General features: G+C 43.5%; 4 protein-coding genes across 4 annotated transcripts in view; 3 read left to right on the top strand and 1 right to left on the bottom strand.

Annotated features, from left to right (window-relative positions):
• Window positions 1-13,749, top strand: part of LOC309550236 (uncharacterized protein) — a gene marked incomplete at both ends in the record, with an annotated part of 809,557 nt that overhangs the window by 212,872 nt on the left and 582,936 nt on the right.
• Window positions 1-13,749, top strand: part of LOC309548769 (uncharacterized protein) — a gene marked incomplete at its 3' end in the record, with an annotated part of 166,469 nt that overhangs the window by 147,213 nt on the left and 5,507 nt on the right. The window contains exon 2 of the mRNA XM_082248716.1: window positions 7,411-7,534. Within this exon, the coding sequence (XP_082104842.1) occupies window positions 7,450-7,534 (85 nt within the window). The 5' untranslated portion in view covers window positions 7,411-7,449. The remainder of the gene's footprint in view (window positions 1-7,410; window positions 7,535-13,749) is intronic.
• LOC309548765 (uncharacterized protein) overlaps window positions 1-13,749 on the bottom strand; it is a gene marked incomplete at its 3' end in the record, with an annotated part of 203,203 nt that overhangs the window by 60,754 nt on the left and 128,700 nt on the right. The gene's annotated exons all lie outside the window — the stretch shown is intronic.
• The window catches only part of LOC309550731 (uncharacterized protein), a 395,974-nt gene that overhangs the window by 6,972 nt on the left and 375,253 nt on the right, over window positions 1-13,749 (top strand). The window lies entirely within an intron of this gene.

The following is a 13,749-nucleotide window of genomic DNA, read 5'->3' on the forward strand; positions in this document are numbered from 1 at the left end:
AAGAAGCCGAAAAATAGGATATGAATCAGGAGATAAGTGTGGGAAATTGTTAGCCAAAGCGGTTAAGGAGATGAAACAGACTACATATATCCCCCAAATATTGTCTCCTAAGGGCAATAAGATAGCGATACCTAGACAGATCGCCCAGGTATTTGGAGATTATTATTCGAGCTTATATAACTTGACAGATAACTTAACAACTTTATCAGAAATGGAAGAATACGTAGCCTCTGCCCAGATGCCAAAACTATCGGAGGAAGCAGGCAAGGAACTGGACCTACCTATAGAATTGACGGAGATATTACAAGCCTTAAATATGATGAAGATTGGGAGGGCGCCGGGACCGGACGGCTTTACCCTCCAGTATTATAAGGTATTTTTCCCGATAGTTGGCCCGTATCTATTAAAATTATTCAACGGGGTGGGGCAAGGATCAAGTTTTTGTAGAGATACTCAACGAGCACACATTACAGTTCTCCCTAAAGAAGATAAAGATTTAATGCTATGTGGGAGTTATAGGCCAATATCTCTCCTTAATACGGACTTAAAAATTTTTACGAAGATATTAGCAACCCGTCTGAATCATTATATACAATCATTGATACACTTGGATCAGGTGGGCTTTATAAATAATAGAGAAGGGAGAGATAATACCACCAAAGTATTGGATTTGTTACTGGAAATTGATAAATCTCAAAAACCATGTGTCTTCCTAGGTACCGACGCAGAAAAAGCGTTCGATCGCGTGAACTGGAAATTTATGACAGCGACATTGAAACATATCGGGCTGGGAGAGATTATGATACAGAGAATCCTTTCTATATACGCTGACCCAACAGCCCAAGTGAAAGTAAATGGGATTCTATCGGACCCTTTTAAGATTAAAAACGGTACGAGACAGGGATGCCCCCTATCCCCTATCCTTTTTGTACTGTCCCTAGAACCATTCTTATGTAAAGTAAGACAAAATTTGAATATTAAAGGGGTACAAATGGGAAAGGAACAGTACAAAATTTCGGCGTATGCAGACGATTTGATATTTACATTAACAAACCCGACAATATCCCTACCTAATTTAATTAAGGAATTTGAACAATACGAGTCCATGTCAAATTTAAAAATAAATTTTAATAAGTCAGAAGCAATGGGGATAAGATTGCCTAGAAGTGCACTACAAGTATTGAAACAAAATTTTAAATTTAAATGGGCAGATAAGGCAATAAAATACTTGGGAACGTATATACCGGCCAACCCTGATTTGGTATACGAATTGAATTTCAAACCTCTTTTGAATACAATTGGCTCTAAATTAGAAAAATGGAAGACGGGCTTATTCTCTTGGCTGGGGAGATGCAATCTTATTAAGATGTCTATCTTACCCAGATTCTTATATCTACTCCAGACATTGCCAGTAAAGATTCCGATAGGATATTTCAAACAGATAAACTCAATATTTATAAAATTTATATGGGCAAATAAGAAGCCGAGGATTTCAAGACAATTACTTACATTGCCAAAAAAATATGGAGGTACAGCGATACCAGATATTCAAAAATACTATTATGCCTCACATGTCAGGAGGCAAATAGACTGGTGCCGCCAGGGGGAATCAAAGCTATGGGTGAAAATAGAACAAACTAATACAAAGGTACCATTATCTAGGGCATTATGGTGTTATGAGAGTTTACCGACAGAATTAAAAGCACACCAATTAATTGGGACAACTTTAAGAATATGCTCTCAAATATGTTTTCAAAAGGACCTTACTTCACATGACTCTCCTCTATATCCTATAATAGGGAACCCGAGATTCACCATGGGAATGGAAGCACAGCCATTTAGGAATCTAGATAAAGCAGGATGCTTTCAGGCATCCCACTTTGTGAGAAATAATAAATGGCCGACAATGGAGATATTAATGGAGGAGGAAGGGGAATTTAGACTTCCCTTTTGGAATGCACTCCAACTTTCTCACTTTTTGGGATCTATCCCCAATCCAAAGAAGTATAACCGTCAGCTTACAATGCTGGAAGAATATTGTAGTGAGTCAGAGAATATATCCCATATGTTAGCAAAAATATATTCCTTGATAAATACCCCTAAAGCAGGACACCATTTATCTTATATTGAGAGATGGGAAAGGGAATTATCTTGTACCTTCTCCACAGAGCAGAGACAACAGATGGTTGATCTTGCTTTTAAATCATCTATATGTACTAAATATCAGGAATTAAATTTCAAAATCTTGACAAGGTGGTACTATACACCATATAAACTACATAAAATAGCAATAAATAATTCGGACAGATGTTGGAGATGCTCGGTGGAAGAGGGTACATTAATACATATTTTTTGGTCATGCCCTAAGCTATCAAATTATTGGGGGAAGGTCAGAGAGATAATGCAAAAGTTTTCAGAATTTGAGATCCCGGAAAACCCTGGGTTCTTTCTTTTACAACTTAGCGGGATACCAGGGAAGAAATACAGGAGATCGTTACTATGCCATATGGCAAATGCTGCCCGAGCCTGTATCCCCCTGGGGTGGAAAAAGCAGGAACCCCCAACAATTAATTGCTGGATAGGTAAAATAGAAGAAATAAATAGAATGGAGGATCTGGTTCTGACAGGTCAACATAAGAGGGAAAAATATTTAGAAACATGGGGAGTATGGAACAGGTTTTTAGTAATGAACCAGGGGATGGACAGACCGGATCAGGATATATTGGATGTCGGAGAGATTTAGTAAATAAAGAAACAATACGGAGATGGGGGAGGAGGAAACTTATGTGTTTTTGCTTTCCCATTTATTTGTTTTTTTTTTTTTTTTGTTTTTTTTTTTTTGTTTTTTTTTTTTTTGTTTTGGGTGGGGTTGATTTGAGTTAGAAAAGAAAGGGAAGGAGATGAATAGCTATTTAACACATAGGATAGCTGGGAGATATGGGAAGCAAGAATGTGAGGGATGTATTGATCCTATGTCTTCTTGTTATGATGAATTTGTTATCCTACCCGAAAACTTCAATAAAAATTATATTTGGAAAAAAAAAAATAACCACATAGTTTTCAGCATTGCCCCAGCGCTAGCCATTTGGCAGCGGATCATGGATGAGATCCTGGCAGGCATACCTTTCACTCAATGTCTACTAGATGACATGCTCATCACCGGTCCCACTGATGAAAAACATAGAATGTGGAAGCTGTGCTAGAGAGACTCCAAAGGTATGGTTTACATGTCAATCTTTCAAAATGCGAATTTCTAAAGTCTCAGCTGGAATTTTGTGCCCACACGGTGGACCGACATGGGTTACACACTACTGAAGAAAAGGTTAAAGCCCTTACCCATGCCCCTACTCCACAGAATGTCACACAGCTCAGATCTTATTTGGCCTCCTAAATTACTACCACCGTTTCTTGCCACACCTAGCACACCAGCTCTACATGTTACATCGCTTACTGGATGCAAAAGCTAAATGGATTTGGACAGAAAAATGTGAAGAAGCCTTTCGGCTTTCCAAAGAACTCATTCTGTCTTCTCGAGTTCTGGTCCACTATGATTTAAAGAAACCCGTCACCTTGGCTTGTGACGCCTCGCCTTATGGACTCGGTGCCGTGCTTTCCCATGTCATGCCAGATGGCACAGAGCGCCCCATTTCTTTTGCCTCCAGGTCTTTAACCTCAGCAGAACAAAACTACTCCCAGATAGGAAGCTTTGGCCATTGTATGGGCCACAAAAAAATTTCACACGTACATCTATGGTCGGGAGTTCACACTTATCACTGACCACAAACCTGAACCCTCAGAAACGAATTTCTACAACAACAGCATCTCGCTTACAAAGGTACGCTTTATTTTTGGGAGCTTATCCTTATTCTATCAGATACAGCTCCCATGATACCCATGGCAATGCAAATGCCTTTTCCAGATTGCCACTTGGAGACCACCTACCAAGAGACATACACGTAGTGGAAATACACAGGCCACGGTCCTGCATGTCCACCTCCCTAATTGCCAGACATACAGCCACAGATCCTTTCCTTTCTCAGATAGTCTCATATGTTCAGACTGGATGGCCAGAGAAAGTTTCAAAAGAATTTTGTCCGTACTTTGCCAGCCAATGTGAGCTTGTGACTAATGCTGGTTGCCTACAATGAGGCAATAGAGTGAATGTACCTCAGTCTTTGCAACCAACCATGCCAAGGATACTGCATGAAGGCCATCCTGGTGTGGTGCGCATGAAGCACCGAGCCCGAAGCTATGTTTGGTGGCCACAAATGGATACAGCAATTGAAGATAATGTGGCTCAATGTCCTGGGTGCTGTCAAGCTCAGCGTCCCCAAAAGAGGGGAACCCTGCAACCTAGGCCATGGCCGACAGACCCGTGGTCAAGACTCCATCTTGATTTTGCTGGCCCAATCCAGGGTAAAATGTATTTGATCGTGGTAGATGCGCATTCAAAATGGCCGGAGGTTTTCCAAATGTCTTCTGCTACCATTCAAGTCTTACGGAAGCTCTTTGCACAATATGGATTGCCAACAGCCATAGTGTCGGACAATGGCACTCAATTTACTTCGCATGAGTTTCATTCCTTCCTCAGTGGCTTGGGTATCCAACACTACAGAACCGCTCCTTATCATCCAGCCTCGAATGGGCTGGCAGAACGGTTTGTGCAGACATTTAAGAAGCACTTACTGTCCACTGTGGACCAGGTTGGAATGTCAGGAGAGAAGCTGCTGGAGTTCTTGACCATGTACCGAAACACGAATCACGCTACTACTGGGCTGTCCCCAGCTTTAATTATGTTTGGCAGGCATCTCCACACCAAACTTGATTTACTTCGTACACAGGAACAGTCATCAACACCTCCTCCGCCAGGCCGTCCTGGTTTCCATGCTGGTGATCTCGTATGGTTTCGAAATTACAGAGGTTTGCCTCCTTGGCTTCCTGGCATTATTGATCGGCCTCTTGGAATGAGAATGTACCTTGTACGCCTGGAGAATGGCGTTTATGTTCGACGACACCTTTCGCAGTTGAGAAAGCGCATTTGTCGGCCACTAGAGACAAATCCGACCCCTCTTGCTAACCAACCACCAGAGTCTACTCTGAGCTCTGCTGGTGACATATGGCATGGTGTCTGGCATGATCCCAGAAGTTTACAACCAACCCCTGCAACGGTTGGTGACCATATTCCTGAGAAGCCCAGCCATGTGCCTGGAGTTACAGAGACTGATTTATCTGTTGGACACCCACAAACATCTCCAGAACCTTTGACCGACTCTATCCCTCCCAGTGCTGTGCCACTTCATAAGTCTACCTGCCAAAGACATCAAACTCCTCGTTGGCAAAGTAGAGAAGTCTTACGGGATACATTGGAGGTCAGGAAACGCAGACAAAGGGCTAATGAAGTGCTGCAGAAATCACAGAACTGAGTTGGAGATGCTACTTGCTGAACTGATCCTGTTTGCCTTTTTAGGTTATGTGTTGAACATTTTGTTCTCTTTTTTTTTTTTTTGCTGTTGTTTTGTTTTTGTTTTTTGGGAAGGAGAGGAGGTGTGATGTTTGTGCAGTATAACTGTGACCTTTCCCTTTTTCTCCTGATGCATGATGGGGAAGGGGCTGTACCAGGAAGTCAGACACAGTGTGTGTGGAGCCTGGAAGTAGCAGCATGGTACAGAGAAGAGATTACATCTGTTAGGAAAATAAGCTGTTATATTATGACTCCTTCATGTCAGCATGTCTCTGAGTGAGTAATAAAGCTCTCCCTGGTTAAGAAGTACATCCAGCCTGTGTGTAACTTGCTGAGCAGATACTGGCAGCATTGCTAGCAACACCCTCGTGTCTAAGGGACATAACACTCCCCATGTCACCTGATCACATGAAAGATTAGTTTCACACATTCCTGACAGATTTTTCTATCAGAGTTCACTCTTCAGTTTAGGAGAGGTAGGACGCACTCTGGAACAATGATTTAGTTTGCAAGGGAGCCTCATATAGAGGACTCTCAAATCTCTCCATTCAAATGTCCCTCCCTTCAGAGTCTATATGTCCTATGACATCACACTGACCTCACAGCTCCCCACCCATGTCTCTCCCTTGGACAGAGGGGTGGCTGTGGACATTGTATACTTGGACAGAGGGGTGACTGTGGACGTGGTGTACTTGGACAGAGTGGTGGCTGTGGACGTGGTATACTTGGACTGAGGGGTGACTGTGGACGTGGTATACTTGGTCAGAGGGGTGGATGTGGTATACTTGGACAGAGGGGTGGATGTGGTATACTTGGCCAGAGGGGTGGCTGAGGATGTCTTATACTTGGACAGAGGGATGGCTGTGGACGTGGTATACTTGGACTGAGGGGTGACTGTGGATGTGGTATACTTGGACAGAGGGGTGGCTGTGGACGTGGTATACTTGGACAGAGGGGTGGCTGTGGATGTGGTATACTTGGACAGAGGGGTGGCTGTGGATGTCATATACATGGACAGAGGGATGGCTGTGGACGTGGTATACTTGGACAGAGGGGTGGCTGTGGACGTGGTATACTTGGACAGAGGGGTGGCTGTGGACGTGGTATACTTGGTCAGATGGATGGCTGTGGATGTGGTATACTTGGACAGAGGGGTGGCTGTGGACGTGGTATACTTGGACAGAGGGGTGGCTGTGGACGTGGTATACTTGGACAGAGGGGTAGCATGAATGTAGTATACTTGGACACAGGGGTGGCTGTGGATGTGGTATACTTGGTCAGAGGGGTGGCTGTGGTATATTTGGACAGAGGGGTGGCTGTGGACGTGGTATACTTGGACAGAGGGGTGGCTGTGGACGTGGTATACTTGGACAGATGGGTGGCTGTGGATGTGGTATACTAGGACAGAGGGGTGGCTGTGGACATGGTATACTTGGACAGAGCAGTAGCGTGGATGTAGTATACTTGGACAGAGGGGTGGCTGTGGATGTGGTATACTTGGTCAGAGGGGTGGATGTGATATACTTGGACAGAGGGGTGGATGTGGTATACTTGGACAGAGGGGTGGCTGTGGATGTGGTATACTTGGACAGAGGGGTGGCTGTGGACGTGGTATACTTGGACAGAGGGGTGGCTGTGGATGTGGTATTCTTGGTTTTTTTAAAAAGCGTGTGACACCGTTCCCCACACACGGCTAATGTGTGTGGTAAAAAGTCTACAGGCTGTAAAATCCATTTGTAAAAGGGATAGAAAATTGGCTAAAGGACAGAGAATAGTGGTTAATGATCCTTATTCTGAAAGGTATAAGGTTATCAGACCAGTGTGGGTATAGGATTGAATATACGCAGGTTTTCTATGTTGGTTAATCTGAATTGACTTGTGTCTTTTTTCAACCAGATTAACTATGTAACTATGTGTGTGGATGTTATCTATATCATTGTGTGTGTCAGGTTCCTATAAGGTGTCAGGATGTCACTGTCTATTTCTCCATGGAGGAGTGGGAGTATTTAGAAGGACACAAGGATCTCTACAAGGACGTCATGATGGAGAATCAGCCGCCCCTCACATCACCGGGTAAGAGGAGACTTTATTGTAAAGGAGAGAGCAGTACGGAGGCTCCACCTAGATCCCCCATCATCTGATAAACACATAGAAACAATGTATTCAGTCAGTGTGTGTGTTTCCTACAGATGGATCCAGTAATGGGAACCCACCAGAGAGATGTCCCCGTCCTCTGTATTCCCGGGATTCCACACAGGGAGGTCACACCATCCCCCGCCATCATCAGGTAGATGAGGAACAATCACTGATAGTATCATTAGGATCTGTACATTATCTGCATTGTTACCATTGATGTCATTTTTATTATATATTCAGAGTGGAAACCTGAGAGATTCTAAAGTTGAGGTTAAAGAAGAGATAAAAGAGGAGGATGATGAGGATGGGGTGATGGAGGAGTCAGAGTTTCTAAAAGAACACAAAGATCTGTACCAGGACACCATGGTGGAGTCATCCAGCTACAGAAACCCACCAGAGAGATGTCCCCGTCCTCTGTATTCCCGGGATTCCACACAGGAAGGTCACACCATCCCTCACCATCATCAGGTAGATGAGTGACAATTATTGGTAGTTCTGATTTATATACAGTATATTTGTTACAATGAATGTTTTATTATATATTCAGAGTGGAAACCTCGGGGATGATAATATTGATATTAAAGAAGAGTATAAAGAGGAGTATGGAGTGATGGAGGAGTTTTCAGAAGGACACAAGGATATGATGGAGCCACCTAATACCAGGAACCCACCAGAGAGATGTCCCCGTCCTCTGTATTCCCGGGATTCCACACAGGAAGGTCACACCACCTGTTATAAGGTTAGTGGGCGGAGCTTATAAAACACAGACTCATGGAGACAATGTGTGGATTGTTAATGTTATGTTGCAATATTAAATCTTATATTTTACAGATTATATTTTCTCTCATTTTCTTGATTTAGAGTGGAGATCCAATCGATATAGAATTTGAGGTTAAAGCAGAAGAAGAAGAGACGTATGTGAGGGATGATCAGCAGTCTATGGAGGAGGATGGAATAACGGGGACATTTATAGAGGAGGACACTCCTACAGAGATCAGCACAGGTGGGTCATTAACACTAAATACATTCCTCCACCCATACTGCTCACTGATTGGTCCAGAGTAGGGCGGGGACTGGGTGATATCAGCCTGTAATCCCCTGGTCACTTTCCTGAGCTGTGTTCCCCGTCCTGTATTCCTGTATTTCTCTCGGATAATCTTCCTTCTCTGTGCTGCAGACACAATTTATGTCTCTAGACTGGATTTATGGAGATTCTGGGATTCAGCTGGCAGCAAAATGTTGATTTTCACTATAGGTATAGGTGTTACCAGAGCTAGACACATAGGACATATGTTTTGGTTCATTTGCCCCATACCCGGGACTATCAAGATCTCTGATAGAACAATTCTCCCGGGGTTCCTTGCTCTGTTGTCTGCTGGCTGTGCCGGGTGGAGGAATATGTCTGTATAGTCTCACACCCAAGTCACTGAGCGCAGTCTCAGGAGATGGGAGGCAGCGGTGTGGGATCTCTGCAAATTGCCTCATGTAAACATATAATATTGGTATTTAGGAATCAGTGGAAGCTTAAGAGTCCTGACCCTTACACTGTATAATTTATATTATAAATGTAAATGGTGGAAAGCTGTGAGAATGCCATCATCCCGGTCATAACATCCAAAACATACCTTCCATAGGAGTAGGGACTATTATGGACATATAAGACAAAACAAATTCCAAAAACATGGATTATAAAACAATATCCATTTTATTACATACAGTTTGAAAACTAGATTATAAAAGAATGTGACCTGTGAACATTTGTGAGATAGCAGTTTACCGGTATGATTACCAAGACCTCAACCAAAACATAATAATGAAATGAGACATCCGAGGCGTTCCGAGGGTCGGAAATCTTCTTCGGGATGCTCATATGGTATAAAGGTATTCCGGCCACATACACTGCCTTCACATGGACAAGCCAAGGATCATAAAGACAAGAAATTGTGCCACCGTGATGCTTAGGCTTAGGATAGAGGGCGCTGTGATTGTCTGCAGAGCCACAGGGGGCATCAAAATAGGACCAGGTATCCTCAGATGGATGTAATTACACTAGTGACAGCAACACCACACTACTAGATCGAACTGTCATCCAATGGTAAGTGTAATGCTGAATACAGAGCCGGCAGCTGAGGTCATCTAACATGAGCTTCCAGACTCACAGATTCATCAGGCTGGGTGGTGTCGCTGCAAAAACACCGATAACAGGGGGCATGGCCAGATGTGATCGAGGGTAGACGTGACTGACCGGAGCTCTCTGGTTAACCTGCTTTAAAACTCAGTTTTCAGTGTGCGGTTGGGCTGCTATTCAATCCTACCTTGTGGGGGAAACTCCCGACGTTCCAGCGATGCCATCCTCGACCCCTAAACCGGCTCGGCAGCCACCCCAGGACCAATGGCAGACTCGCTCCACTAAAGGCCAGGGCCCGGGCTCCGCCTCCGCCATTTTGGCACCGACCTCTCCACAGCGGAGTAGCGGTGCGGGTGCAGGCATGGAGACTCAGCGGCCTGCGACTCCCTGCTTCCCGGAGCTTCTCAGGGCCCTGATCCGGCATCAGCTGCAGTCCAGCGGGCGATCACTACCCCGATCCTGGAGGCCATTGATGGATGTAAGGTCGGCGCTGATGGTCCGCATAGATCACTTGGCGTCGGAGTGCACGCTCATCCGCCATGATCTTGATAAATTCCGGGGGAGGGTCACTGCTGCGGAGGACCGTATTTCAGAGGTGGAGGACTGCTCGCATTCCCACAGCGCTCAACTGACCGAACTGCAGGGCATTGTAAAATCGTTGCAACACCGCGCTGATGATGCAGAGGACAGGCAACGAAGGAATAATGTAAGAGTGGTGGGGCTCCCTGATGGGATGGAGGGAAAGAGACCTGCTCCAGTTCTTCAAACAGCTTCTTTCACTGGAAAATTTACCCCCCACCTATGTGGTGGAAAGAGCTCATAGAGTCCCGGCTGGGGCTAGACCTCCTGGAGCCCCCCTTCGCCCGTTCCTGGTAAAATTTCTCAATTATAGGGACCGGGATATGCTTCTGTCAGAAGCGCGGAAACATCCTGAGCTTCGCTATGAGAATGCACGTGTCATGTTATTCCCTGATTTCTCTGCTGAGACACAACGCCGTCGGCGCTCCTTTACTGAAGTCAGGAAGCGCATGCGAGCTAAGGAGATCATCTACAGCATGCAGTATCCCAGTAGGCTCAGGGTGCAATACAAGGGCTCTGTGAAATTCTTTGACTCCCCGCAGGAAGCTTCTGACTGGCTGGATGGTCTGCGGTGAGTCCTCTGCTGCTTGTGGTTCTGCTCATGCTTCTCTTTCTCCTGGATGTTGTCTTTGTCTGTTCTCCTGCTGTTGGCTGCCCCTCATCTCATGGACGTCTACTCTATTCTCCTGACTGGTTCTTCCTTCTGGATGGCTTACGTTTGGGGATTACAACATGTTGCCTGAATTTAGGGTCTCATGCTTTGACCTTTTTGTGGCTGGTCGCTAGGGGGTGGGGGGTGTCTCTTTGCCCTTTCTGCACACCTGGTGCTCTGGTATCTCCAAAGTCTCCATCGGAACAGTATATGACATCTTCTCTACCAGATTGAAAAAAGCAGACTTGTATAAAGTACTCGAAATTTCTACTTGAGTAAAAGTACAAGTGCTTGATCAAAAAGTGACTTAAGTAGAAGTGGAAGTGCTCGCAGAAAAAGTTACTTAAGTAGAAGTACTAAAGTATTCAACATTTTTTTTACTTAAGTATTGCAAGTAGTTTTTTCAAAAAATTTGCTACTTAAGTACTAAAAGTAAAAAGTACCAGAAGTTTTGAAAAAACATTTCTACTCAAGTACTGAAAGTAGAAGTACAAGTACTGTGTTATGTAGTTATTAAAGAAAGAAGTCAAAAGTTTGAACATCATATTGTTTTTTATTATTTCAAATGATTTATTCAAATGATTAACCTGTGTTTGTTAGTAGTTTCTTGATGCACTTTAAGCGCTGTAGCACCATTTATTTGTTTGTTTCATATTTTCTTTTTATTGGAAAGATTTGGTATAGCAGCTTTTATTATACACAGCCTTTATTTTCGTATGCGCTGATTTACAAATGACATTATACACATTTTTTTGAGCTTTATGCAACCTGCCATCTACTGTTCTGGCAGTGGTAATTTTTTTAAAAGTAACGAGTAACTATGCAGCACAAAAAAAAAAATACTTGAGTAGAAGTATCGAAATCATCGAAAAAATGTAGTGAAGTAAAAGTAGAAGTAGGAGAAAAAAATTCTACTCTAGGAAAGTACAGATACAGCATTTCGGTATTTAAGTACAGTACTTAAGTAGTTCTACTTCGTTACTATACATCTCTGGAAAAAAGAGGGAGTAGGTGTGATCCCGCACTGGGGCACAACCACAGAAAGCCAACTAAGGACACCACTGCCACTGTTTGAAGTGAAAAAGGTTGATTTTATTTAGGCACTTGTGCCTGTGCAAAATTAAAAATAACAAGGCAATAAGGAGACACACTGCATGATAACACTGGAGGACCGTCACACGTTTCAGTTTTTTGGGCAGTTTGGGATTCAAGCCGCATACCAGACTATTTTTTTGGATACTTTTCTTTTTTTACTTTTTTCTTTGTTTGTTGGTTTTTGGTATAATGGCAAGGGGACTTTTGCACCAGCACCTGACTTTTTTTACTCCTGGGTACTTAGAGGTCGTTGTTTTTGGGTCCCAGCTACTTTTTATTTTGTCTCCGGCCTCCGCCTGGGTTCTGCACCAATTTTTTCCTCGATTCACATGGCTGACAATATCAGACTCCTCTCATGGAATGTGAGGGGCTTGAATAATAAATTTAAGAGGGCCAGTGTCTTTCAGTATCTAAAGGTTATTAAGCCACATATCGATTTGAGTTGAGCTCTAGAAAACCAGAGTTTAGAGTAGGTTTGTATAGTGTATTGGTGCCAACATCCCTAATTAGAACAAGTAGAATTTTTTGGTTCCTCGGGCCAGTGGGTGGGACTTTGAGGCATTAAGTTGAGAGACAAAAGTAATATGCGTTTTTTCGTTTATCATAAAACAATGTTTAACCAACCAAGGGCACTCACGACTGGAAAACCAGCATTACCTGGACCCTGTGAGTATAACCTTGTAAACTCAAAGGGCTGTACACCTATATACACTATATGCCATCCATGATTTTTTGGTCTTTCAGAACAAAAACGTTACCGCCATTCCTCTCTTTCTTTGGGATCTTGTGGTTGTTTTGGGAAACAAAGAGGGGGCACCTCCATAACCGATCCAGTAACTGCACACAAAAAAACTCAATGTAAGCTAAGAATTCAGACTATACTAATAAAATTGCTTAAAAATCTTCATCTGACACTAATAAAGACTAAAATATCTTTATATAGATATGGTGAATATCCTTGAAAAAGGCACAGCCGAAACGCGTTGGATGGAAACGCATCTTGCAACATCCAACACCAATGGATGGCAGGATCTTGCGTCTCTAAAAAAGTCACCAATTTTCACAGTGTCACATTCCTTTACTTTCGTGCACCATCACGGATGGGCCTCTTACCCACCCAGCACTCAACATTTCATGTCTTGTGATACTAAATATTGTTTTACGATAAACATTGTTTTATGATAAGCGAAAAAACGCATATTACTTTTGTCTCTCAACTTAATGCCTCAAAGTCCCACCCACTGGCCCGAGGAACCAAAAAATACTACTATTAAGCCACATATCATCCTCCTGCAGGAGACTCACCTGGATGGTAACATGATTCTTGCTCTTCGGAGGCCGTGGATACAGAGGGCATTTTATACCACCTACTCCACGTATGCTAGAGGAGTCTCCATCCTCATTAGTAAATCTATTCCTTGCACAATCCAAAGGGTGATCTCTGATCCGGGGGGCAGATATGTGGCCGTGCTTCTGGATATTTACTCTGTTACCATGCTGTTAGTTGCTGTTTATGTGCCTCCTCCATTTGGGATACAATTACTGTATGATTTGACTGATAAGTTGGCTGAGTATATGCATTTTCCGCTATTGATCATGGGTGATTTTAATGCCATCTTAGATGCTGCCCTGGATACTTCCAACCCCAACCGGCCGGGCTCTGTGGATTTGCTCACTTGGGCCTCCACGGTGGGCGTG

This window comes from Pelophylax lessonae (genome assembly GCF_965119305.1).
Source record: "Pelophylax lessonae genome assembly, chromosome: 3".
Taxonomy (NCBI): domain Eukaryota; kingdom Metazoa; phylum Chordata; class Amphibia; order Anura; family Ranidae; genus Pelophylax; species Pelophylax lessonae.